The 24,207-nt window shown below is 37.0% G+C and overlaps 3 protein-coding genes across 4 annotated transcripts in view; 1 reads left to right on the top strand and 2 right to left on the bottom strand.

The window, feature by feature from the left end:
- Positions 1 to 354: 354 nt before the first annotated feature.
- Positions 355 to 7,524, bottom strand: nes (nestin). The gene is made up of 4 exons (XM_017472665.3): positions 6,466 to 7,524; positions 5,740 to 5,864; positions 4,184 to 4,260; positions 355 to 3,753 (listed from the first exon to the last, which is right to left on the bottom strand). Exons 1-4 carry the CDS (start codon positions 7,276 to 7,278, stop codon positions 698 to 700), a joined length of 4,071 nt encoding a protein of 1,356 aa, XP_017328154.2. The 5' UTR covers positions 7,279 to 7,524; the 3' UTR covers positions 355 to 697.
- A 2,609-nt stretch (positions 7,525 to 10,133) lies between these two features.
- gpatch4 (G patch domain containing 4) lies at positions 10,134 to 17,224 on the bottom strand. Its single transcript, XM_017480699.2, has 7 exons — positions 16,905 to 17,224; positions 16,750 to 16,823; positions 16,471 to 16,563; positions 15,665 to 15,775; positions 15,363 to 15,469; positions 15,048 to 15,098; positions 10,134 to 12,678 (listed from the first exon to the last, which is right to left on the bottom strand). The coding sequence occupies exons 1-7, from the start codon at positions 16,981 to 16,983 to the stop codon at positions 11,985 to 11,987; spliced, it is 1,209 nt and encodes a 402-aa protein (XP_017336188.1). The 5' UTR covers positions 16,984 to 17,224; the 3' UTR covers positions 10,134 to 11,984.
- Positions 17,225 to 19,305: 2,081 nt separating this feature from the next.
- Positions 19,306 to 24,207, top strand: part of pear1 (platelet endothelial aggregation receptor 1) — a 37,737-nt gene continuing 32,835 nt past the window's right edge. The window contains exon 1 of one of the 2 annotated variants that reach the window (XM_053681853.1): positions 19,306 to 19,575. The gene's annotated coding sequence lies outside the window, so the exon portion shown is untranslated. The remainder of the gene's footprint in view (positions 19,576 to 24,207) is intronic. The other variant, XM_017472644.3, reaches the window with a different exon arrangement.

Genomic DNA, 24,207 nt, shown 5'->3' with positions numbered 1-24,207 from the left:
TCATCTTTAATTGTGAGTTTCTCTCTTGCAGTCTCCTGTCATCAGAGCTGTGCTATGTGCTAGCAATGAAGAAGTCATTGATGATAAATCTAAAACCCTTGGCCTTCCCCACAATCCGACATTTTTTTTATGATTCATTAAGCAGAAGCTTAATAAATGATTTCATTCACTCAATCTAAGTGCAGAAATATTTTACTATTTTTATACCTCTACACTAAATTGTACCTGTTATATCAATACTCCTTAATTCGGTGAAATATATCTTAGAGGTGGGGGTTTTTTCTTGATGTTTCCAGGGTATGTTTTCACTTCATACATGTGAGTAATTTGATTAAGCAATCAGAAACACAGAGGCAACTCAAATATTGTTTATTATGATATATTGTTCAAAAATCCCATCTGTATTTGTTTCACCTAAAAACAATTTTTAAAAAATAATAAAATAAAAAAAAGGTAGATATATCAATGCCAAAGTTAATGAGAACAGCATCATTACACAGATCAATTAGGTATGAGATGCACTAATATTTATCAATCAAGACAAGACTTTCTTTATTTCCAAGGCACAGATAAGCAATAGTTATACTTCTCACTGTTTTACCCCACTCTTCCCCTTTCCATTTTGCGCTACTGCAGTACATTAATAAATGTAATGTTGTTGAACATTTGTGAGCGGAATAATGCTTGTAGAACGAATTTACTCTTCACCAGAAGACCAGGAGTCACCTTCATCAGTGGAGTCCTCTGCATGGACAGTTTCATCCCCATCTTTCACATCTTTACACTGTAACTGTTTGGCCTGTGACATCTTCTGTTCTTCCCCTTCCTCCTCCACTGATTGAGGTATAAAGGTGTCCATGTCTTTGTCGGGTTTGCTGTTGGTTGGTGGTTGGCAGCTGGTGGTTTGCTGTTGGTTGATGGTAAGATTTCCCCAGTCCTCCCCAAAGGCCATGGTCTGGATTGGATTAATTCTGTCATATGAGTACCTCTCAGTCTCCATTTGGTCATTTGGGTCATATGTAGCAGCCATCTCAAATTTTGATGTACTCCAAATGTCCTCCTGTAAGCTTGAACTAAAGAAGCTGTGGAGGTCATTTTCTTTTTCATTAGTCTGACATTCTTCTTTTAGAGCATCTCCTTCGACAATATCCATATTGTCTTTTTTGTTCTCGATTTCTACATCACCAAATTCGTCTGTAGTGCTAAGGATGCTATGGGATGCACTTGTAATTTCCTGGCCCAAATTGTACCATTCTTGTGGAAGGCTGTCAGCATTTTCACCCATTCCACCACTATTACTGTCCACTGCATATTGCTGTTCCTCTTTGTTCTCCAATTCCTCTGCTTGAGGAACATCATAAATTTCAGATCTATCCTCTTTCAACAAACATGAGAGAAGGCCTGTGAATGATGGATCAGTGTTTGAGACTACATCCGTAGTAGTCGCACTTTCCCAGTCTAGCCGCTGGGTCCGCATCTCAGTCTGGGTAAGCAGCTGAGAACACTGGCTCACATTTGGAGATTCATCCTCAGAATTATTGGGCTCCTCCAGATCTGAGTCGTTAGTGTTGGTCTGGCTTTCTGGATGACTGTGTAGAGAAAATTCATCTGTGAAATCTACATGAGTGAGCATTGACAGGTTCGACTGAACATCTTCCTCTTCTTTTGGGCAGGCTTGTTCTTTGGTAATAGCAGTTTTGAATAGAAGCACGTCAGAATGCAGGTCTTGTTCTTGGGATGGTTCAGGCAATGGGGTGTCAAAATACTTCTTGTCTTCACTTTCACCCTCTGAATTGATTTCTATAGATTCTATATTCCTGTTTTCTGTATTGGGCCTGCATTCTGTTATGTCATCTTCACTGATATTGGCCTGCGTGGTCACAAGAGTCTGCTGCTCATTCATCTCCCTGGTTTCATTGTATAAACTTGCACTCCAGTCATGTAACTGTGAGCTCTCTTCCTGTTTCTCAACCAATAATGTTGACAGATGGTGATTCTCAATCTTTGTCTCCTCCTCACCCTGACTGTTCTCATTACTATTGTTCCTGAAGTCACTTTCTGATTGATCTACCAAAATATCTCGCATTAGTGCTTTGACATGGCAGTCAAGGTCACCACTTTCATATTGAACAGCGGACTCCACATCCATGCTCTCTCTTAACACAGTTTGAACTAATCCATCTGTGACTATGTCATCTATGTTGCCTAGCTCTGGCTCCTCAGATAGATCCTCCATGGTGTCAAAGCGTTTGGCGATTATCTGGCTCCAGTGGCTGGCCCCCTCATGTTTCTCCCTCTCTTCCTCACTCTCAGTAGGTTCACTCACACCCAGATGAGAGATTGGGATCTTGGCATCTGTCTCTTCATCACTCTTGTAGTGTATGAGGGGACGAGTGTCTGCTAGTGTGTTCTCCTGAGCATAGCTGTCTGCTTCACCAGGGTCAGTTCTCCATGATGCAGAGATGTTTAATGACTCATCTTCATCACTCTGTCCCTGCTCCTCTTCTGCATTATGTTCAACTACCTGATCTTTGTCAAATGTATCCATCACTGCCTTATCTTTTTCAGCTACCAGATTATCTTTTTCATATGTATTTATCATTAACTCTGCTTTTTGTTCCCCAAGGTTTTCTCCAATCTCTTCCTCTATTATCCTTTCCTCCTCACTATTAGTCAATTCCTCTTCCTTGCTCTGCTCTACTTTTTTCTCTTGTTCCATTTCATTCTCCACTTCTTGCACTTTAATATCAAGCTCATGACCTTCCAGTGCTTCAATGCCAGGCCATTCGGCTTGTTCTACTTCCATTTTTTCTTCCACTTCGTCAGTTCCTTTCACAGACACTCTCTCTACTTCTGGTACACTCTTCAGTGATTCTTCTTCAACAAAATGTATAACATCTTCCTTTACATCTGCCCATGTTAGAATTTCACTGTCATCTTCAGCTGGACTAAAGGAATCTGCAGACAAATGTGGTATGTCTTGGAGTAATAGTGAGGCAGGTTTGTTAGTGTTTTCCCCATGCAGCTGTAATTCTGCATGATCAACATCTATCCTAAATTCTTGTGTGCTGTTTTCAGCAATGTCCTCAGACTCCAACTCTAGCTCAGAGACTACAGCTCTCTCTTCTGGTATCACTGTTTCATTTTCTTCCCAGGCAGACACAGGTGCATGTGATATTTGAGCCATTTCATTAGACACCTCAGTCTCCTCTTCATCTCCATCCTCTGAACTATTTGCTTCCTCAGTATGCTTACTAGAAGAAACACTCTCTGGAGTTTGGGGATGTCTAGCTGGCGAGGTAATCATTGCTGTTTCATTGGTGCTAAACAAAACCGGTCCAAGTTCTGCCTTAAGGACTTCCTGCAAATCTTCATTTCTAGTGAGTATGGACTCATGCTCATCTACAGCTTTAGACACTTCAGAGGAAGAAACAGAAGCAATAGAGCTTGCTTCCTCCTCAGCACTATAATGATCATGAGAGTCTGCTCCAGTTAGACGCTTTTTGGATATAGATGTAGCTGTTTCTAGTTTTTGCTTCTCTACTGTTACGATGTCTTCCTCTTCCTTAGTGGTTTGAGGTCTCTTGAGTGTCTCATGTGGGGTTCTTAGTGTCAGGTTCCATGTAGGAGTTTGAGTCATAAGGTTGGTTTTATGGGTGATTGATCTGGAGGTTGTATTCAACGGAGTGCTGAACAGACAGGAGGAGATGGCCTGAGTGCCTGGAGGAAACCCAGGGGACTTGGTGATTCCTTCTGTGAATGAAATTGGAGAACAATAAGAATTGGTTTGCATTATTGATATGTCTAATACTTCATGTAAAATAAAAACCTAGTCATATCACAGTACTGTACTTAAATCCCCAATCATTGTAATATAAAGATTCTACTGCATGGCTTCTTCTTAATAACGTTAACAATGCCTATATATTAAACTTGGTCATAGAGCCCTAATCATTCTCCCAGAGGCATTATCAGGATACACAGAAGTAATGGAGTAATGTGGATATTGATCCCTAAGCTTACATTACTGGAAAAAGAGCCATCTGGTCTGGTGACCTATGGAGACTCGGGATGCTATTACCAGGACAGGCTTCATTTAGTAAAATGGCAGATCCTCTTTTTTCACAAGTGAAAAATTGTGTACAATTGTATCCTGAAGTTACATGAAAATCTAAAAATTTACCTAAAAATGAGACCGTCCTGTTCCTCTTACTTGGTGATTGGTCGTTAACTCTCAGGCTTTCCCTGTCCAGCAATGTTCTAAAAACACACAGAAAGAAATGAGTAGCAATTTATGTTCTCTGCTTGATATATCGCTTTGCTTGTATTTTCTCATTTGTAAGTCGCTTTGGATAAAAGCGTCTGCTAAGTGAATAAATGTAAATGTAAATGTATGTTATAAACATACTTACATTACTCTCCAAACCTACCTGTATACTGAGTAAACATATGAAGACACAACATGATCTGAAAATAAAACTTTATACTTTGAAATAAAATACTTTCTGTCAATTATTATGGTTCACAACCAAGTTGCAGTAAACTAGAAGGTAGAATTCTGTAGTTTTCAACAAATGTGTGGTTGTTCTACATCTTATAATTTGGTTGATTAGATTGCTGTAATGGAAATGTTTATAGAGGTGTCAATGAAAGCATAAACTGTAAATGCTTTGCTTATTGGTCCACCAACACTGCCCTCAAAGAGAAAGGTAGCTCTATAATGTATAGTGATTATGCTGGAAAAGCAGAAGATGAATTGTACCATACATTTAGACCACTGAGACTATCCATAGAGATAGAGGGTTACATATCATAGCTAAAATCAATGACAGAGCACTAATTTTCTGTTTCTTCTTCGTAGTCCTTTGTTAAATTTTGGTATAAATTGCCTGTGTACTTACTATGACTACAGAGCAAATTTTGATTGAAGATTGTAGTCGCTAGATTTCAGCAGTAAAGGAGGAAGGGGTGAATGTGTGTAGGAATGGAGTCTCTAAAACATTGAGCATAAAGAAAAGAAGAGGTATAAAAGCTTGTGTTTCTCCCAAGCAGCATGTTTGAGCCCAGGGTTGTTGTTATGGAAATGAAGTGTCAGATTTGTCATTGTTAGACCATCTGCAGTGCACATGCCACCGTCACTGACTTTATTTGTTTCACACTAGTGAGTAGTAATGGAGCTCACACACCATCAAATGCACAAGTGTGAGTGCAACAGGATGGTGAAAAAAAAGATACAGAGCAGTAATAAATTGGCTGTAGTAAATGGATGGACAAGGTATATTATACTACATTCTTTATTCAAGATTTGCTGCAGTCATGATTTTAGTGAAGCTTTTTAAGAATGTATTTAATACCTAAATTTGACAAAGGTTCAAGAAGACGAAATAGAAGAAAATGCTTTGTCTTCTAAACCATTTTGCAAATATATTAATCATTTCATGGGTACGATTGCATGGAGAAATTAAGTCTTATTGAGACTTATGTCTTTCCAGCATCATCAAAGACTCCCTGAGCTCCATTTCTCTTCAGACCATTTCCTAAGATGGGTGAGGGGCTGCGTTGGAGGACTAATAAGGAAAAACCTATTTAAAGCTCTTTCTGTCTCCATTAATATCAGTTATGCCAGTTACATCCTGTAGTTTATAGCAGTGCTGTCATGTCTACATTAAAGAATGTAGAAAAACCAAAGAGGAAGAGGCATAGGATTTCCATCATACGGCCCAAGATGTAAACGGATACCTGTAAGTGGCCACCTCGAGGCTCAGAGACATCTTCATCTGCAGTAGATTTCGACTCTCTACCAACAGCTCACCTATCTGGTCTCCGAGATCCAGCTTCTCTGCCTCCAGGGCCTCCACATGAGCCTGCAAAGACAGGGGGATAAGAAGAACATTCAAGTCCTTCCTTTACATCTACTGAGTTTTATACTGTTTACTTAGTTACACATGCTATAATTCCAATAAATAGGTCTGTGCCAAGTAATTTTAGCTCAATGGTCGAAAACTTTATGGCACTGGATACCATTATCAGAGACTCATAACCTCTTACTCAGCATATTGTCATACAATGAAGGTCATCAGTGTATTGTAATGAATAAAATCATTATAGGTAGAACTGGACAATTGAGTGTTTCACTCTTACTAACCCTTTTAGGAAGCCTATAACTATCCCAAGAACCCAGGAAGAGCACATGAAGGTTTTTTTTACTTGTACTATTTGCTCCCTTTCTGATGAAATGTAAAGAAAAACAATGGCAGAAAGTCCAGTTATTGTTTTTGCATCTAATAATAATATAAAAAACATTTTGCCATATCTGAGTCATAATCCCATATTTATTATAAAGCTAATTCTATTTTCCTAATAACATTTTATAGACTTTGTGGCTACACAGATATTTGGAAAATAATAAGTTAATTTAACACTGTACGTATTCCCTCATGTGAAAGTAAAACATTTTATTTTTACCTGAAGATGTTGAAGGTCTTTATTCTGCCTCTGTCTCTGCTGTACCATGTTCTTCTCCATCAGTTCTCTCTTGGCCGTTGCACTTTCCAGCTCTTTGGCCAAATCTTTTATCTGCAGCTGACTCTCCTTCTTTTCTTGTTTGATCAGTGTCATGTGAGCCCTGGTTTTGTCCAGGCTCTCCTCTAGCTTCTTCATCTGTGTCTGGTACATGCCTGCTGCTTCATGCCAGGCCTGGGCTGCTCTCTGCGAGTACTCTTCCCCCAAGCCCTGGAGGTTGAAAGTCTGGCTGTGCTGAGGAGCCATTAGCACAGGTTTTGAGAACGCACTCGAGGACTTCAGGGCTGCCAGGTCTTCTTGATGAACCTGCACCTGTAGAGAGACCTCTTTTTCAAGATGAGTTGCTTGTTCTCTCAGCCAGATCTGCATCCTCCTTTCATCCTCCAGTGCTTTCTTGCTTTCTTCAAGTTTTCTCTTAGCCTCAGTCTGTGCAGACTTCTCTTTTTGTCTCAGTATGTTCAGCTCCTCAATCTCCTCCAGCAGGATGCTGACCTCTAGCTCCACATGATCCTTCTCTCTCCAGGCATTCTGCAGCTCTTTTCTGGCCAGACTGAGTGCCTCCTCCTGAGCTTTCCTTTGGCCTGCAGTGTCTTGGTTTCTTCGCATGACCTGGATTTCCCCCCAAAGAAGCTGGTTCTCCTCTTCCAGTAACTTCACATGGTTCAGGTATGACTCCAGTCTCCTGTTCAACTCCAGCATCTCATACTTCTCTTCTCCAGTGTGGGAGTTAGGATGCCGAAAACTTGAGATCTCCATTTCAGTTGGATGCAGCTTGTTTTACGTCCACAAGAACTACAATGTTTGTGTGTCTTTGTGTATGTGTGACTCAGTGGTCTGGCCCTGCAGAATGGCCAGCACAGAGGGACACTCCTTTCATAGTGAGTGAGGAAAGGGGGAGGGCACGGGGGCAAAGAGTGGTGGGCTGCAGAGGGGGAGGCAGTGATGTCTTTTGTGGAATTAACTCTAGCACTGCTGCATCTCTCAGAAGCAGTAATTTCTAGATTTTGTAGAATAGGTTGAAAAAGAATATACATATTTAACATAAGCTTGAAAGTTTGTTTTTTGTTAAGTCATTGTTCTGTTAAGGAGGAAAGATTTTACTTAATTATAATACCTCACATAGCTGTTTAGTATATTACAACAACATTCAGTGAAGAGTATATTATTAAAATAAACCATTGAGATAAAAGTAATGAATAAAATGTTCAGTGCACATTTCTAGACCACTGCATTCTTCACTGCGCCACCCTGTGGCATATTATTGTGGCATAATATATGTGTGAAGCACATATTCATTCTTTCATCTTCATTAAGTGCTTTATCCTGTTCAGGGTTGCCGTGGGTCTCGGTAACACTGGGCACAATTCACCCTAAATGTTATGCTGTAAATTGCAGCCCACCATATATGTGTGTGCGTGCGTGCGTGCGTGTGTGTGTGTGTGTGCGTGCGTGTGTGTGTGTACAGTATATTGAATTTTGTCAAATGTATCTAGTGTTTCCAGTAGTAAGATTACATTCAATTAAATATAAGATTATTAAAACTATTTCTAGACATTTGTACTCATTTCAAACTTTAAATTTTCTTTTTCTTTTTTGTTGCCAAGTATTTTTTTTCTTTCTAGAAATAAATGCTTAAAATAGCTAAATTATCTGCCAAAAGAATGACTAAGCTTGAAATTAGTCAAACAAAAATGTCTAAAAATATATTTAATAAACTTTTATTTGATTTATTGTAATCTTATAATAGGAAATATTAGTTTAATTTGATGATATTCTAGATAATTTCACTTGCTAAGATATCAGCTGTTTGCAGAGCTAGTTTCTTCTTCACCACCCTTACTTTCTTTTTCACTTGTGTGGGGAAGGCAGTGCACTTGTGCTTCCTCTTTCTTTAAAATATTCAAATGTTTCAGACATTTTAAAGTTTCATTGTGAATGTGGCTAGTGTTTCTTTTTATTATTATTTAATAATATCTGTATTTTTCATTTTCATGTGTGTTAAATTTTCCTCATGGTGATGATAAAGAGATTTTCAACCTTATATTTATAAAGATGGTCAAATGCAATATTGGAGTTTGAACATTTTCAATCATTTTGACAAATACAGTGTGACAGTCAATGTCTCCAGTCTCCAACTGTGGCAGATTCCTGAAGATGCTCAGTAAAACTTCTCTATAAACTGTACAAAGTTTGCCTGAGGCTACTTGCATTTTTAAAAAGCAAAGCATTGCCAAACCTAATACTGACTTTGTTTAGTATATTAATGTTTTCTGCTTGTTTAAGTTTTTTTATGTAGAAAACATTTAATTTAATTATTTTTGAAGTCATCATTGTGCTACAGCATTTCTTTACATGTGCCTATTTTGCACAGTACTGTGTGTGTGTGTGTGTGTATATATATATATATATATATATATATATATATATATATATATATATATATATACACACACACACACACACACACACACACACACACACACACATATCTTAAGAAATGCTGTCGTTTGCTTGTTTTTGTTTTTTTTAATAGGTTTTTTTTTTAAAGGTTGTTTAAAAGTGATTTTTCTTGGAGAAATGGTCAGTAGTTTCTCCAGTAGTTTTGTGTTTAGTTCTACAAGCATTTTAGACAATTTTCGTAAAAGGTGACAAGAATTCCAGAGTTGACCATATATAATGTAACAGAAATTCAGCTGCCATCCTTCACTGGATGGCAAAGCAAGTGATGTGCAAAGATATTCTTCCTGTGAACATCACACAAAAATTATTACTTTTTTGGTATATATTGAATGCCCAGTTAAGATTCATGCTATTGTGGTTATACTGTTAGTTTGTATTTTATGTGAACAAAATATAATTATATTTTTATATAATTATATTTATTTATTATATATATATTATATTTGACCAAATATAATTAAGTATCCGAAGTATCCGAATCAAGCTGAAACCCTTAATTCATTCGATCAACTTCAGCAGCAAATGTGTCCTGGTCAGAGTCAAGACAGTCTCACAAATCAGACCACTGGTTAAACCATTAAGTGACATGTTTGCAAGAGGTAGGAGAAAGCTGGAGAACCTGTAGGAAATCCACACAGGCCCAAGAGGAACCATGAAACTCTACAAACATGACCAGAGCTCAGCATTGAACCAGCAACCCTCAGAACATGAAGCAACAACACTACTTTTATGGCAACTCACCCCTGCAGCAGGATTTAACTAAAGCTGAACTAACTTACCCAATGGATTAATTAACTAAGCAACCTTTACCTAATCTACTAATACATAGAAGTCTTTAAGTATAGAAACATGAAACTACAAATCACTAAAATGATGTACAAATACTAAACAATAAGTATGCTAAATAAGTATGCATTAAAAGAAAAAAAGTTGTACACTAAATACATATAAGGGTACTTAAAAAACTAGTATGCATGCTACATATATTTTTTAAAATATGCATAATTTTTTAAAAAAAATAAGTATGCATACTAGAATTTTAAATACATACATGTTTTTCAAGTACGTCTACTAAAATTTAAAGAATGTATGCCAAAATTTAAGTATGCATTCTTAAACATAAGTTTGCATGAAGGTATGCAAAATAAATCTACTCACAAAAACCAGTATGTTTTTATTTCAAAAGATTTGATAAACATCTGTAAATCTCGGGGGTTAAATTAACATTTAGGACATTTAGGGAAGCTCTATTTCTTTCATTACTGCCAACAACATGTGGAACAGTACTGTTCACTGCATGTTTTATGAAATGCACATCTTAACGCTGATATCATGGAAATGTGATTAAAACAATATTTTATTACACGTTTCTGTTCCAATTATTTTATCCAAAAACAACTTTGGGGTAGTTAATTTTTGAAACTGTAGTTTTTTTTTACTATTCCTTAAATGTTAGCTTGAGTATCAGAATCAAGCTGAAATCCTTAATTCATTCAATCATCTTCAGCAGCAAATGTGTCCCGGTCAGAAGCACGAACAATAAGTATGCTAAATATGTATGTTGAATGTGAGAGAACGGTTATTTTTTTTGCTGAGTATAGATCATGGGTACTGGAATAGACTCACTAAGCAGTATGACAGTAAGCACGTGCTAGCCTTCACCCTCCCTGACTAGTAGCTATTGCATAGTAGGGGAGAGCTGACTGGTGGATGAGAATTGGCAGGTGACCAAAAAAACAAGACTATTATGTGAATTCATTTATAACAGTAGTGATACTCTCACAACAAAGGGTTTAAGATGAACAAACATGGAAAAAAAAAAAAATTTCAGTGGCAGTTTTGTAGCCAGAAGTTAGAAAGCAGGCAGCCACTTTTACATTTCCTGTCTACTTCTAACAAATAATGAATTCTTCGCTCTGATAAAGTAGGCCCATGCATGAAAGGGCAGATTGCACAGATTGAGGTAACTCAACTTACTGTATAAATATCTTTGATGTGAAAATTCTTGAAATTTACTAATTTACTTACTAAAATTCAACAAAACTTAAATTATAAATTTTGGTGGTTATTTTTTTTGCTGAATACACACAATGATTGTTGGTAGATGGATAAAAACAATTCTGGTGTGTCTAAGTTTCCAATTGTATAAAAATTAACAGGAACTATTAGTATTTATATTTATTTTCGTACTATTTATTCTGTAAAGATTTTAAAGATATACTACTGGTTTAAGGTAATCATCATTAATAAGCACTTCACAGGGTCCATTCCAGTCTACAACCAGACCCAAGGCTCTAAAAGGTTAAAAATCGGTGTTATGGTTATGTTTGCTTTGTTTACAGTTTGATTGTATGCCACAAAAACAAACCATTCGGTCATGCTGGTACAAGATACTTATACCTTAAGATGGGTATTATATACGTAATACATTTGAATAAAGTCTATTTTAACAAGTCTAAAATTGTACTGAATTAACAATTAGCAATTCAGTACACTGTATAATTAAAAGGAGGCACAGGATAAGTCATTGAGCAAGTTCATGGATCTGAGAGGAAATCATGTGAATGAACCATGGTGAAATGCACTATTGTAGGACAGGAGGGTCAAATAAAAAAAAAAAGATTATAATTAAAAAAAAAATATATGACTCATAGTTCAGTACAAATAACACCAAGGCTAGATCCTCTAACAAAAGATCATGAGGTGTCATTCATATTCAGACCATAAATATTATGTTGTGTTTCTAGTCATTTATCAGCATTTAAGAAAGTCAGTACTGTATCTTTCAGCCTCCAAGTTCAACATGGCATCACTCTGCATGATTCTTTTTCATCTTCTTTTCAGTTGGTTTATCTATTGACCTATTCTCAGTCTCTGCCTCCAGTTCCTCTTCTCTGCTTTTCCTTTTTTGGATTGTGATGGTTCCTTTTCTACATCCACTGTTTCTACAATCTCTGCTGTGCTGGTGTCTAAACTATAGCAGCTGCCATTTCTGTAGCTGGTTACTTGACTTTACTGGCCTTGGAGGACTTCTTTTTCTTCTTCTTGTAGACATCAGGTGTTGAGTGAAGTGCAGCAGTGCCCTCTTCCTGTTGCTCATGTTCATGACTCTCTGTAGTTTCTTCAGACTCTTCATTGGCCAGCACAATGTTCTTACTCCGTCCTTCCTCCAGAGCACTGCTCTTTACAGAGTGTTTCTTCTTTTTCCTCTTCTTCTTCTTGGAGATGCTTTCATCTGTCTGCTGATGTTCAGCAGTCTCTGCCACTTCGCCTTCCTGCACTATCTCTGTACTTTCCTCTTCCAAAAACAGTTTAGACTTTTTTTTCTTTTTCTTTGTGTCAGTGTCCACAAAAATATCAGTTATATCTTCCGATTCTAAATCTGCTTTGTCTTTTGAGCGTTTCTTTCGCTTTTTTGATATCTCCTCATTGTGCGCCCATGAAGCCGCAGTATTGTCTTGGACACCATTCTCTTTGGGCTCATCTGAATGCTGCTTCTTTTTCTTGGCTTTCTTCTGTTCGGTCTTCTCTGTCCTCCCCTGGTCTAATGCAGAACTAAGCTCAGCGGGTGCCGCTTCACTCAGAGATATGGTTTTGTCCCTCTGCTTATTCTTGCCATATTTTGCCATGAATTCCTGCTCTTGTTGCTCCAGTCTGGCTAGTTTGGCACTCATCGTAAGACCATGTCTGGCACCTCTGCAGATTAAAAAATACATATATATATATATATTTTTAAAATATGGTGTGCCATAAATAAATAAAAATGTTAGTGTGTCAATTCAATTAAAACTCTACATATTACAGATTTTAAAATATTACATAATTCATAATTGATGCCTGTTTGTCATATATGCACAAACCAATCACGATGTAGCACAACAAACTTCAAATTTCATTGGACAATGTGAATCAGAGTGATAATTTTCCAGTCTAATTCATAAATCAGTTGGAAGCTACATAGTCAGTCTGTTTTCAGTTTTTTAACAAAGGTGAAATGGCTAAAAGAAAAAAAAGACGTTCATATCGTACTTTCCAGTCCGAATGGACAAATTAATCGGTGTATTTGGAAGTCGCATCAATGGTAAGTAGTGTTCAGTTTATTCTCACTTAAATAGTGCTCTTGTACTGATTTACCATTTGATGAAATTATCAGTTGGTTAAATGACTTCCAAGTGCCACCTACAGGCCTATTTGGTGAAGTGCAGGCTGTTAGGTCAAGAATACAAAATGTGAAATGGCCTTTATTACATCACCACTTTTTATAATTACTATTATTGCATAAAGATAACAACTAGAATAACAAATAGACATTTATTAACTTTTTTTTCTCTCTTTAAAAAAATTAATAAATCAACTTTTTCTTGCGTTTGATGGCTCTGGCAGCTGAAAAGGTTCCCAGCCTCTGCTATAGGATTTCCCTGACCTCATCATTAACAACCAACTGGAAAACCATGGGGTGCAAAGAGCTTATAAAGCAGGTACAGGATCTGATTGTTGAAAAATATCAATCAGGAGAGGGTTACAAAAAATTGGATATACCAAGGAACACTGTAAAGAGAAACAAGCAAAAAAAATATGGCACAACAGTGACACTATTAAGAACAGGTCGTTCACCAAAAAGTGATGAGAAGATCAGGGAAAAAAAACTGGTCAGGAAGGCTGCCAAGAGGCCTACAGCAACATTAATATAATTGCAGCAATTTCTGGCAAGTACTGACTGCTCCCTACATGTGACAATCTCCTGAATTCTTCATATCGCTGGGCTATGGAGTTGGGTGGCAAGACTGAAGCCTTTTTCAAAAAAAAAAAATTAATTAAAAAATGCATCTAATCCCCCAAAACTATGTGGAATAATGAGTTATTGTCTGATGAGACCAAAGTTGAACATGTTGGCTATAATACTAATGATATGTTTGGCACAAAAAAAAACCCCAAAAAAAACAAAACACAGCACATCACCAAAAGAACACCATCCCCATGGGGAAGTATGCATGATGGTGGCAGCATCACGCTTTGGGGCTGTTTTTCTTCTTTGGAACTGTGGCTTTAATCAGTTAGGAGGGAATAATGAATAGTTCCAAATACCAGTAAATTGTGGTGAAAAATATTAAGCCTTCTGCTAAAACACTTAAGAAGAATTTGAGATTTAATTTAAATCTGGTGCTATATTAAATCTAATAATGCTAATTAAATCTGTTTTTAACTGGTCATGGCATAATTATTAAAATTGTTTTCAATCTAATGTAGCATTTAAGAGACACAATTAATATGACTAAATTAAATAAGAAATTTCTGCTTTATACATCTGAAGAAATACCATATGAGCAAGTTTGTGGACACCTGACCATCCCACCCATATGTGCTTGTTAAACATCCCATTCCAGATTTAGTTCCCCATTTGCTGTTACAATAACCGCCACTCTTCTGGGAAGGCTTTCCACTAGATATTGGAGCGTGGCTGTGGGGATTTATGTCCATTCAACCACAAGAGCATTAATGAGGAGAACACCCACTGATGTTGGGTGAGGAGGCCTGGTGCGCAGTCAGTGTTCCAATTCATCTCAAAGGTATTCAATGGGGTTGAGGTCAGAGCTCTGTGAAAACCATGCCAGTTCTTCCACTCCAACCTTGGCAAACCATGTCTTTATGGACCTCACTTTGTGCACAGGGGCATTGTCGGGCTGGAACAGGCTTGGGACCCTTAATTCCAGTAAAGGGGAATTCTTAATGCTAAGGCATACAAAGACATTCCTGACAATTGTTGTGATAGTCAGGTGTCCACAAACCTTTGGCCATATAGCTTATATAGGCTTATACAGTACAGTACAGTACAAGTAAAATTATATATTTTCTTTGTTTAAAGTAATGCAGTTAAATTATTCAGAAAAATAATTAGAATGTCAATAGCCAGTAAAATGATTGTAATAGTCATGTTAGCTATTAACATTCACTCCTATTATATAATGCAAGTTTTTCAATAGAACAGTGCTGCAAGCTCTGTTCATAATACTGTATAACTGGCATGACTCTACATCTGAGGAAGTAATGTGATGTGTAGTCCTTACTTATGTGCAGTGCGTCCTCCACATGCTTTCATCAGTTCGGCATCAGATAAACTGGGTGTGTGAAAATACAAAATGAAAACGTCATATTTAGTCCAGTTTTATATTATATTATATTTCTCACACACACAGTTTCTTCTTATTAATCAAATGTGTAGATCATTGTGGTAATGCTATTGAAAAATAGAGAAAAACAGAAACATGAAACATGCACATTACAGACAACAAAAGCTACACAATAGGAATGTTAGTCTTTGAATACAGTTCATACTACTAAATCAGCTTCCAACTAGACACTAATAAAATGAGAGAAATTACTTCTTGGTGCTGGAAAGATCTAGCTTCTCTTCGTCGTCAGAGCTACTGTCCTCCGAGTCAGATGAGGTTTGTTCAGGCTGTTCCTGCCCTGAGAGGAGAGTAGCAGACTGGAACAGACAGGACAGGAGTGAGGTTAGAATCCAAGACCTCAGCAAAATAAAAATGACAATGATATTGTCTTTCATGTGGTAGAAGATTTCTTCTTCAGCAAACAGATGGAATACTGAAAAATTATATTATGTGGCTGTATTCAACATTTTATTTTTTCCAATATGTGTGTGCTAAGCTGACAAAGTTTGTACCTTGACAAAGCATCCATAGAGCATAGACTTGTTCATCATGGCCTTTCGTGGCTTCTTGTTAGAAATCATTCCATCTTCTTCTTCCTCCATTTTCTTCACCACCACCTCATTCTAGACCATAATAAAACAAATGTTTAATAATGTGCTGCACAGTGATGCAGTTTAGTCAAGGGACTTTAGGGGGATTAAATGGATGCTTTGCAGTCAGTGAGCCTTCTGGAGGTGAACACATGAGTTTTTGAGTTTCAGTAATGTAATAATTTAAGGGTGCTTTCACATATAAAGCATTTGGTCTCTTGGTCTCTCATATCGGGCTCCAAGCAAACTCTAGCACGGTCCAAATGCAGTAGGATCAACTTAACTGCAGGAAGTTTACAGCACATGCTATGTATTTTGAGTTGCAGCTTAATTTTTTTTTGTATATGTCAGCTGCTAAACTGAGCCATGAGGCACAAACTGAGCCAAAGGACAGAACTGTAGCACTGCAGAAATGTGTACTGTAAATTAACAGATGAACAAAAAGAGAAACAGTGGATGCATTCACAAAATAATTATTTATATAGTTATCTAACTATGTATTGAGCACCATATGTTCTATATGCTCGGGTGATTATTGTGATTTCTATGTGATTTTTCATCTCTGTATTTCTAACCAATGAATGAAAGAGTTTTACAAGTTTCAGATACAGTGTGAACCAACCCAAACAAAATAAATTTTCACTCTGATTCAGACTAAGCAAATGGACCAATAAGTGCGAAAGTGCTGCAAATGTGTGCGCTGCTTTCCTTCGTTTTAGGACACCTACCTGGTCTGACTCCACAGCCAAACTTGCAGATGCCTTGTTAAACACATGATCCCACCAGTGAAATGTGAACTGCTCACCTTCTTTATGGCCAATCTGAATGAGAAGCAAACACATGGCCTCAAAGATCTGAAACAACCAACTGCTACTTCTACCTTATACGTGGATTATAAAACAATACATTTTACACATTCGATACAATAATCACTTTGTAGTCTTTACACGGTTAGGGTGATTTTACACATACTATATGAACAGGTGACAGGAAGCAATTATTCTTACCCCTCCTCTGTCACATTTCACTTTAACTCTGATTGCTTCAGAGATGCCGTTCTCAGCCCTTCCTAGACCTTTACCTATTAAGGTGACATGACAACAACAATTAGTAAACCAGTATCCACCAATCGAAGCTAGTACTCTGATCTATCTCATCTCACCTTGCTCCCAGCCGTGACGGAGAAGCTGTTGCTCAGCAAATTTCAGTCCGCGGCTCTTTTCCTCTGCTGTTTGTGACATTGTTTTAGTTACCAGGAAAATCCAAAACTACTTTCTTCTACCGCGGTAGCCAGTTATGTTATAATTTACCGGTAATTACCGCTATAAATAAACAAAATCTATGATTAGAAACACTGAACAAGCCAACCATTATGGCACTAATAATTGGTAAACACAAATAATCAAATAAACCTCTATCGTCTAATATACCATGAACTGCACGTGTGTGCAGACATGACACCGGAAGTGTAGATACGGCTTTACAGTTGACGTCACGTCACAACAACCAATCATGACTACCGTCTAAAATAGAAAATACTAACCTACTTCTGCCATCTGCTGTTCATTTTGTAAAACTGCATGTTACCAGCAACTAACCTGATGAACTTCATTTTATAATAAAATAATATATATATATATATATATATATATATATATATATATATATATATATATATATATATATATATATATATATATATATATATATATAATGTATTAAAGCCAAGAGTGTAACAAACTGTAACCAAGTTGATATATTATTGTACATCAGTATAAAAGATTTCACATTCTAGTGAATGGTTCATCAAGCAGTTTAGTTGAAGGATAGACCAAAAATAAGTATACTGAAGGGTTGGATTTGCATTTTATTTAATTTTAAATATTTTCATACACCCTTATTACTGTAAAGTAACCAAAAGACTTAGACATATCTTTTGGTGTTATTGGTGGTGTTGTGAATTTAGAATAAAGTTTAGAAATGTCTTAAATGTTGCAACAAAACCTCTTTGGATAGTATCTTGCATGACTTTATTATTTTCACAATTCACATTATTTTCACATCACAAGTAACATTACCAGAATATTCATCAGTCAAGCTGAATCTGTACTGGCACACAGGTCCCTGCTGGGGGGTGGGGGGAGGTGGGGGGCAATAGAAACCATCATATTAATTCTAATTGTTTCCACTACATATAATGAGTCTTTATTGGTCACATATATCTTACAGCACAGTAAAATTCTTTCCTTCGCATATCAGGAAGTTGGGGTCAGAACGTAGGTTCAGCCATGATACAGCGCCCCTGGAGCAGAGATAGTTAATGGCCTTACTCAAGGGCCCAACAGTGGCAGCTTGGAAGCACCAGGGCCAGAGCCTTAACTGCTAAGCCAACACTGCCCCCCATTCCAAATACAATTACAAACCATCAGCTAACCATTAAAACCATTACCATGTTTGGTCCTTAATGGTATCCATTAGACATAGCATGCCAACAATAGAATGCAACAAATTACCAGTAGAGACCCACAGGGACCATTACAGTTTTCATTAAAACCAATACAATTCCCATTATAACCATTACAAATTCTAAGAGTTTTTCTATTGTTTGTCTGTGTTTCAGCAGGGTGGGATTTCTCAAATAAAATATACCTATCATCAGGTAAATATTAAATTCATCACAGCTACATAAAATATTGGGTTTCTATTGTATTTTTTTTCAGCAGCGGTGGTGGATATTGTACTGTTTTTATACTGTTTTGGCTGCTGTGCCAACCCTCTGTATTAGCTCATCTCTAACAGGGATCCAGCTTGATAGTAATTCTGACCCTGACCTATTTGTACTATCATAAGGATATGTTTTTACTAAGCTCTGCAAGCCTCTGTGGAAAAGGGGTCTGCCAAATGCTGTAAATGTAAATTTATTGTAGTCTCTAAATACAAATAAAAACAATGCAGTCTTGCTGGTTTGTAAAAATACATAAATAAATAAATTCTTTTCCATCTTACTTTTCTCTGTGCAAGTGCACATTGTGTCCAGTGTTTGACCTGCTTATCTGCAATGAGCAGAGGATGGATAGGAGGAGATGTAGTTATCAGTGCTGGAGCTGCTGTTTGTCCGGAAATCATTCTGTCAATGGCCAGTTTTAGCTCATCTCATTGATGCTATTTTATTTCCACTACGTTGTTATGCAGTTAGTAAACACCCTTTTAAAGTGTGATGCTTTGCCATTAAATACAGACCTCTAAGCTAGCTAAGCTAGTTTGGTTGTTACAGTGGGGTAACTACAGTAAACCGGGACAACTACCAACTACTTACGGGGTAACTACTTAGTAAACCGGGACAGAGACAGAGGGAGAAGAGAAGGGGAGAGAAGGGGGAAGAGGGAGGTTATTAAGGGATTGCCCACTCCCCCTCCTCTTCCCTGTGGTTCATTACCACAGCTGTATTTACACTCTCTCTCTCTCTCTCTCTCTCTCTCTCACACACACACACACACACACACACTCTCTCTCTCTCTCTCTCTCTCTCTCACACACACACACACACACACACACACACACTCTCTCTCTCTCTCTCTCTCTCTCTCTCTCACACACACACTCTCTCTCTCTCTCTCTCTCTCTCTCTCTGTGCTTAACAGACTGTAGACACAAAACCAAGCGAGAACGAGCGGGTTACTTTTGGATTAAAACTTCTTTTTTTTGCGACATTATCGGAGTTTGGAGCGGGGTTTTTTTCCCCCCCGGGAAAACTTGGTCTCCTGTGAGCCTGAGCTCATCCACACACCTTCATCCAGTCTATACAGAATCACTAATGCTGCTCTGCAGCTAAGGTAAGAATATTACATCTATATCTCTGGCTATATCCGAAACCGCTGGATTTGACATGATTGGTTTTTACTGAAGTAAATTGAGAAATATTTAAAAATAAAAAATGTTTATGAATTCATTTCTCACTCCCTTTGGGACACTATTGCTTCATTTCAGCAGTAATATTCTTTATTCAGTAGAGCTAATACTTTTTGTAGTTATTATTACAGATTGTATGTATATTATGAACTTTTATTTATTTAATTTCTGTATGTTGAGTCTTTCAGGAGCATGGTAATTATAAATACAGAAAAATCAAGCTATTAAGAGCTTCAGCAGTCAGAGTCATATAGTCTACAATAAACTCTAATACTGTAAGTTAATATATATATATATATATATATATATATATATATATATATATATATATATATATATATATAACTGATAGATAGCCTATGGTGTATACAACATTATAGCTTAAATCATTTAAAACTATATTTACTTACAAATATTTCTATCTTTGAGAATAAAACTGTCCGTACCATGATGTAGGGGGGTTACCATAAAAACCTTTACAAACATTATATATACACATGTATGTAAACATTCATATCTATTAATATTGAATGGTTTCAAATGCTTTTTAAAAATATGTTTCCCAAGTTTATTTAATTATGTTATATATTACTAACAAATAGAGTTATCATGGGCAACTTTTTTAATGATAGTTCAGATAGATAGTGTATTATGATAAAACCAGAACCTGAACTATATCATTATGTATAGATACATATATCTAAACTATATCATTATGTATAGATACATATATCTAAACTATATCATTATTTATAGATACGTATATCTATGGGAATCGAGTTGTTTACTGAGCTCCATAAGAAAGTGCTGAGGAAGTTGCTTTGTTTCTGGGAGTTGCTTTGTTGCTGCTTTCTAAAGGAGGATAGACGTTGTGTTGCTTTTTCATGTGTGTGGAGTTTGGTTGGTACTGAATGTCCGCACAAGGATAGGAACATCTGAGAGTCTTTACAAAAGCTACAGCTTCTATTTTAAAAACTAAAAGAGTTTTCCTTTTAATTAAGTTGCATTAGTAATTATGTAAATGAAAGTCCTCAGAAGTATAGTAAGACAAATGTGTATGTCTATGCGTGTGTGTGTTGGGGTGTGTGTGTGTGTGTGTGTGTGTGTGTGTGTGTTTGTGTGTGTGTGTGTGTGTGTGTTCCTTTCTAGGGTTAATGAAATGTCTGAGTCAACAATTATGTGTAATATCTAAGTAAATGGAGGATTAAATGCTGAGCCAGTGTTAAAAAGTTCATTAGGTTTCTTCTCAAAGGTCTGTGTGTCTCTTCAAAGACTTTGTTATTGTGGAAGACTCTGTGGTGGGTCCATTTAACAGCTAATTCTATATGTGGACTGACCAAACCACTTAAGAGTAAAAGTTCTGGTTTAGGATTGTTTTCTGAGCCATATTACTTTTGGCACACAATACAATTAAAAAATCTTCTTTAGGACAAACCTGAGATAAATGGTAGTATTTTGAGACATTGTATAAGTATGTGGACATATATCCTATTAAATACATATAATCACTGGCTCGTCTTTCCTGTCTGCTTTGTAGCATGTCCTACAATATATCCTTTTTCAAGTTTATATAAAGTTCAGAAAGGCCCATCAGTCTTTTGGGTGGTTGAGAAAAGCAACAATTCTTGCCTTGTTACTTTTCTGTGTATTGGAAGTTCTTACAGTTTTGCACAAGAGTACATTGATATATATTAAAACATTTTAATGATCACAGTGACAGCTGTGCTGGCCTACAGAGATGAAAAATGGGCCTTGACCCACCTGCCCTGTGTAAAAGGCTTTTCCACATGTTTTTAACCCACCACATTATACTGATATCTGGAGCTGTACTGACTTGGAACAGGCTTCTTTGCTGAGCGCTAGGTACCTGGCAAGAGTAGCAAATAAAACAGCATCTGGGATGCAGAGGTAGCATAACTGATTTTCACAGCAGACAATTTTCACCTGGTCAGCACCCAGCTGAGCCCCTCATCAGAAACAGACACGTGAAACAGCTCCTGGGATTTCCATGGCTATGATAGCTCGCTGATTTCTCTCTAGGTTCAATAGTTTACATCAATGATTCATAATCAGTTTTCAAGGGCTTTCTGTGATGTATAGAAATATTTGCATCATATTTGGCTTAATTATTTGGACATATACATGTCCATATAATTATAATTATATGGATGCCAAACAGGAATAATTCCCAGCTATAATGACTATACAAACAAGATAAAATGGGTTTCGTGCTGCATTATCGTAAAATGGTATATCATGCTGCATTATCATCAGTTTACATCTACACATTAATTGAAGATGACACTAAATGGCATGTAACATGCCAGCAGCCATGTCAGCACTCAATTATTTGACAGAGGAAAATGCAAACGTTTATTTTTAAACTGGTGAGGCGATCATCATTAACCTTCACTGCTGTTGAATTCTTGAATCAGAACATTCTGCTTAGTTTTTTTAACCAGCTTAGCTCTGTAGTGCGAGCTGTAATTCAAATCACAGGTTTATATTCATATTAATGTACTCATTCTAATGCATCTTCCACATACATGAGCTCACAGATGCCTGTAGTGTCTCTGTGACTGACAGGAGAAGGAGAGTATGCCATAACTTCCACTCAGAGATGACTCTCTGCCTCTTGCTCTTGGGATTGTCGGATGTTGGGATTCGAACGTGCAATCTCCTATGAAGGCTTTTCAGGAGCCCCTGCTTCACAGTATTGTATTACAGTATATAGTATCACACCCTTTATTTCAACTCAGCCCGAAACATCTGCTCTACTCACGTTTTATTTGTATGTATGCCAAAACATGACTAAAACATAGGCCGAGATGGTTTCTTTCTCTCTGTCATTTGAGGACAATCCAGAGATAACAAACTGAATGCCACTATAATGTTTGTGTGTTTAAATGATTTGTTTGATGCTTAATATTCCTACCATGCACTTATATAATTCTCTGTCACACATGTGCGCTGTAGCCATGCAGAAAATTCAGAGCAGAGCTGCTTGCTGCCTGGCAGCGTCTCAGCACCTTGACTTCTGGTCCTTTTTTCATACAGGGTCTGTTTTTCCTCTAGTTTCTCTGTCCACCCTCTCCTATGTACTGTATATCTCTCACCTCATCCTTCTGTTCCAGGAAGCAGAGTCTGGTTGTCTTTACAGTCTCTGTGTAATTTAACAGTATTTGTCATGTATATGTGTTTGGTCCGGTCTGTATAATATACTATAATATTCTCTATTCATGCTGTTGGTGTGTATCTCAGACCCTTCACCCTGCCTCTGAAATGAGAGTTGGATGAGTTCAAATTCATGGAATTGGCACTGGACTTGCCTTTGCTGGGTTGCTCTGGCTGCAGTGTGTGAGCTGTGGTGAGGGACCTTCCTGCTGGTGGTTCAGCTCTGGAGAATAGCACAGTGTAGGAGCCAGGGCCAATTAAATGAGAGGGGCGAGGGAGCCTCACGTCTGCTTGCGGAGGGGAACATAATGAAATCTGATACTTTGAGGGTGAAATGTAGAACTACATATGTATTACGTAAAGAAAGTGCTGTGAGGGGGGAAAAAAGATCTTGCTTTCTGGCAGGAAAATGCTTGCAGAAAGGCCTTATGACTCTTTTGTAAGGACAAAGATAAGTTGCTTTAGTTATTTTATGAGACGTGTATTACTTTTGACTTCTTTATCACACGCATATTAAATAAATTATGGTATACTGTTTTTCCAAATAATACTGCATTGCAGAGGAATTGTGGTAGAGAGCTTTTGGGGAGGACATACTTACCTGCACTTATATTTATACCTTCATGTGCAGTAATGAAGAGCTTTTATGTGGGGTAATAATCTTTGTTTATGCAACCATGTTGCCGTTACTTAATTTTCCACTTTTATCCACTACCACTGATTCAGCTTTGTACGCGCAGTGCTGCAAACTGTCCTCAGCTGACAGAAAATGTCCTTAGAACATTCAGTAATTTTTTTGATAGGCTCAGTAGTGTTTTTAAAACATCTGCTGTAATAATGATTTACTTCACAGTGATATTAGAAAGGTCACACAATGTTCCCAGTTAGTTAATGTGTGTGTGTGTGTGTGTGTGTGTGTGTGTGTGTGTGTGTGTGTGTGTATATATATATATATATATATATATATATATATATATGCACATAAATATATATATAAACATTTTTTGTTAATCTTCCTACAACATTGTCACAATATTGTAGTTGGGGTTGTAACATTTCCATAATGCTATTTTTGTGCCTATCCTGGAACAACACCATTATAACTGATTATAACCATTATAAATAAATAAACAAATAAAAACATTTTCAGAACACCTGGAAACCAAGTTTCCAAGTTTCCTGGTACTGTAACATTTAGGAATTGTTCTGTTAAACAAAATGATACCACAGTCCTATTGAATTCTCAGAATTTACAGAATAGTATTAAATTCTGATTGGTCAGAAGGTGTTTTTTTAATTTGTATTTTTATAACAGTTCTGACTGTACTGTTTGGCTATAATTTTGTAATGCACTAGATCTAATATGTTATTGTTTCTATGGC

This window comes from Ictalurus punctatus, chromosome 1 (assembly GCF_001660625.3).
Source record: "Ictalurus punctatus breed USDA103 chromosome 1, Coco_2.0, whole genome shotgun sequence".
NCBI classification, from domain to species: Eukaryota; Metazoa; Chordata; class Actinopteri; order Siluriformes; family Ictaluridae; genus Ictalurus; species Ictalurus punctatus.
The sequence above is the reverse complement of the archived record's forward strand: the minus strand, read 5'-3'. Positions and strand labels throughout refer to the sequence as shown.